The sequence below is a fragment of the Tupaia chinensis genome, unplaced genomic scaffold, assembly GCF_000334495.1.
Source record: "Tupaia chinensis unplaced genomic scaffold, TupChi_1.0 Scaffold000597_1, whole genome shotgun sequence".
NCBI classification, from domain to species: domain Eukaryota; kingdom Metazoa; phylum Chordata; class Mammalia; order Scandentia; family Tupaiidae; genus Tupaia; species Tupaia belangeri.
This window is the reverse complement of record NW_006160114.1, coordinates 212,639-216,707: the sequence shown is the minus strand read 5'-3', so window position 1 is coordinate 216,707 and position 4,069 is coordinate 212,639. Positions and strand designations below refer to the sequence as shown.

General features: G+C 41.1%; 1 protein-coding gene across 1 annotated transcript in view; it reads right to left on the bottom strand.

Annotated features, from left to right (window-relative positions):
• MTUS2 (microtubule associated scaffold protein 2) overlaps positions 1–3,239 on the bottom strand; it is an 85,708-nt gene extending 82,469 nt beyond the window's left edge. The window contains exon 1 of the mRNA XM_006158416.3: positions 2,814–3,239. Within this exon, the coding sequence (XP_006158478.1) occupies positions 2,814–2,900 (87 nt within the window). The 5' untranslated portion in view covers positions 2,901–3,239. The remainder of the gene's footprint in view (positions 1–2,813) is intronic.
• Positions 3,240–4,069: the final 830 nt, after the last annotated feature.

Sequence of the window (4,069 nt, the reverse complement as noted above, 5' to 3'; positions counted from 1 at the left end):
CTGGCGAGTGCACGCACCCTATAACAAAAACCTCTCCAAAAATAAATAAATAAATAAAGTTTTCTGTTTTGTGTCTGTATGAAGGTCTGAGGAAATGCACATTTTTAAAGATTTGTTAGGCTGGGCTAAAGTAATCAGAAACAACTTTATGAACAATTTTATCAGACTTCTTTTAAACTATGTTGAAACTGCGGTTAGTGCTGATTAATACACTGAAGAATCTGACTGTGGCTTTTAAAGTGCTGATTGCTAGATTTGAGGCTGAAATGAAATCTTATCATGCTCCTGGTATATAATGCCTGGCTCGGTAGGTGATAGGTAACGACTGAGGAAATAAATTGATTTTAGCATCCTGCTGTGAAGTTATCCTAGAAAGAAGACAACTAAAGAAAATTATGCCTGCCTGCCTTTCTTCCTTCCTTTACCTTTCTTTCTTCTTTCCTTTCTTCCTCCCTCCTTCCCCTTCCTCCCTCTCCCCTCCCTTCTTTCTCTTCTCTTTCTTTCTTCCCTCCCCCCCTTCTTTCTTTTGAGATTTTTGGTATAGTGTGCATGTGCATGCTGGCGAGACAAAGAGACAGAAAACAAGAAATCAACCCCCGGGGTGACAGACATGCCACAGTCCCTTTTCCTCCATTCTCCTCTTGGGATTTTGATCACACACGCACACGTGCCCAGCATGAGTTTTAAGTCAAGCGACCTAGGACTTGAACTGTGATTGACTATGTGGGAGTCCAGTGATGGAACCATTAGGCCATCTGCTGGTTACACCTTTCTTTATTTTAAAAAGAAAGTCCTTGGGCGCCAACTCGTGACACAGTGGTTTAGGTGCTGGATCCCACATGGCCAACTGTGTGATTTGAGTCCCAGACCTGGTGGCTTGAAAAACATACTGGTCATGTATGCATGTGTACCCCAAATCCCAAGAGGAGAATGGAGAAGAGACTGTGGTGTGGCCATATCTCCTGGGGGGCTGGGGGGTGACTTCTTATTTTCTCTCTCAAAAACAAAAATAAAAAAAAGAAAAACAAAAAAGAAAGTTCTCAAATTCTTAATAATATAATATATATATCCTATATAATATATATGTCCATACAAATCTCAAAATGGGAATATTATTTGAAATGTAGTAAAAAATGGTCCAGAAATATGGGTGTGAATTTAGTGAAAATGTTGCTAAGTTTAGTAAAATTTTTAAAATTTTCATCAGTAAATTATCAGTAAGGAATAATTTGTGTTGAGTTTAAAGTTTCAAAGTTAAAACATTTGTAAGTTGTAGAGCAATAACATAAAAGAGATAATAACACTAAAGAGATAATAATATAAAATTATCTTTTGAAACCTCAGAGTTCAAGAGAGTAACACGAGGATAATTATTTTCAAGAACTTGATATGAAACCAAACAAAGGAATAGATTCATTTTAAAATATATTTTCTCAAACAAAGAGTCTACATATTACAACCTCTATTTCTAAAACTTTTAAAAATCATGGTTTAGAAATACGCACTTTACAATGCTGCTGTACATGCAGCAAATCCTCTTTTATTGTAACTATTGTTATAAAGCGTTCTTCGACACCTCTTTGTGATCACATCTCTTGAAAAAGGACTTAATCACTTGAATGTTGGATTTTCAGATGATCAAGTGCAAATATTTTATATTTCTATGTGTTAAAAATACATACATGTGTTTAGAAATATTTTAGTTCATACTTGGGGTAGCGAGGCCAAACCCATTAAGACAGTTATTTCTATGGGAACAAAAAACCTAAGTGACTTTAACGGTGCCAGTTTAATTTCCTGGGTGGCATACAACTCTACTTTTGGTCAAAGTTCATAAGCAGAACTGATAACTAAGATGTTCCCAAGTGAGTGACTGCCTTGCAATGAGTTTTATATTAAGTCATATATTCTCCTTCACCTGGTCACATACTATACTTCAAGCTATCTAGATAGCTGATGCCCATATGGGTAGAAAGGAGGCAATTTCCACTCTGTGAAATCTCATTTCATGCATCTTTGAGAAATTCAAATGTGCACGATAACAAAATATATCACAGAAATGAGATTCTTCTAGCAGTGAAATTAAAAGCACAGCCTAATCCCTCTGCAGGTTCACAGAGCAAGTGAACGTCAGATGCAAAGAAAGGCTTTGTGCTGGAATTGTCATACAATTTTCACTCAGAGACTATTTTCAGTTCCCTGGCTGTGAATTTTCTTTCCAGCGAAGACTTGAGCACACCCTCAGACTCTCTCTCGCTTTGCATTTTCACCTCTATGTTATTCACCTCTGTGTGATGCTAAAAAGTACAGAGAGACGAACCACACTGCGGGGCTTTCTTCTCTGATGTCAAGAATAAAAACTACAAGGACGGAGGCTGTTTATAAACAAGAACGGTAAACTTTCAAAGGGGCCCCTTGGCAAAGAAAACCATGCCTAGTTCATCTGAATTCCCCACTGGAACGTCTTAGGTTTCACAGGTTCATTAAAATGCATCAATAATACTCCAAGAATTTCTTGACAGTTTGGATTTCAAGATGTTTGAGTGCAGCCCTAGGATTTCAGCAAAATGCAACAGTTACATTTGAGACTGCAGGAATACGGAATTATGTAAGGCACTGCAGAGTATGTGAGACCAAATGTTTCTGAGAACACCACTCACAATTCAGCACATTGGAACGTACAGGGAGCCTCCTGCTCACCAACAAAGCGCACACGCATGCTGGGGGACGAGGGACAGAGGTGGCTGGCTCAGGCTTTCTCTCTGCCCTTGAAGGAGGAGGGGGGAAGAAGAGAGAGAGGGAAGGCAAAGTACCGTCTGGTCCAGGCACTGAAGGCAGTTATAAGGCTTGCAGCAGCACAGGCCCATCCCGGCAGGCGGCTGGTAAGGGGACCTCTTCATTCAACGTGTCAGCGAGTCATTCCTAAGCCGAGATACCGGTACACGCGAAAGGGGCGCGCCGCTGGGAGCTGTCACAACTTCCATGTGGTTCCCCCTCGGCTACCTCATTTCTCCTAACAACTTCAGGAATCCCGGAGTCAGAGGATTGAAAGGAGGAGGAGAGCTGGGCGGCAACCTTGGGATCCTGATGCGAGGAAGGGAGGGGACAGGCAGGAGGGAGGGTCACTTTGCCACTGGAATCCTCCGACTAAGGCAAATCAATAGTCGCATAACAACGGAGCATTTCCCAATGCCACCTCCCTGCGAGGACAGCCAGGCTGCTCTCAGCCGGCAGCAGCCGCTCCCAGCCTTCCCCGCGTGGGGATGCGCCTCTGCACCACGCAGACACGCCTGGAGAGACGTGCACACAAAAGGGGAGTGGGGCTTCCAGGAACACCCCGGCCTGACGGCGACCCCCAGACAGAGAGGCTGGGCTCTGCTCAGAGCACGGCTTTCTGTTTTGCTGAGCAGAAATATTTATAATAGATATGGCCTCTCCGCCCATGGACCTCCTCTCAGGGTATTGGTTGCCAGTGGGAATCACCAATTGCTCATTTTCAAATTTGTGGGCCATTAAACATATTTTATTATTATTATTTTTTGCCTTATTTAATGAATTCGTCATATGAGAAATACAATTTTAAAATCGCTTGCCTAGGCTGACATATATACAAACCATTCAAATGGTTTAATTCAAATTGGGGCTTGTGGCAGGTATGTCTCCTAAGCAGGCTGGCATAAAAGCCTTATGGGACTTGATCTTTCTAGGTAACCTGCACATTTCCAAACTGTTAACAGTTAACCAAAAATGAAGGGAGCAGGGAATAAAAGTTTTCTTCAAAAGAGATACAAATTTATGCAACCTTGAAAATAAAGATACAAATATTTACCAGAGTCATTGTCCATGTCTTGTTACCTCAAAGAAGAAATCCTGAAAGTTATTATCTGCACAAACATACAATCACATTCGGGGGCACTAAATTTGCCTAAGGATATAAGGAGTCAATAATTGTTAAAATTAGGTGATTTTACTCATTTAGCTGACATGTTTCCAAGCAGGTTTTAATGAAGTATTGGGTTGTAGTTTCCAACATGACTTTTCAGTCATGACATATTTCTCTGTGTTTTCT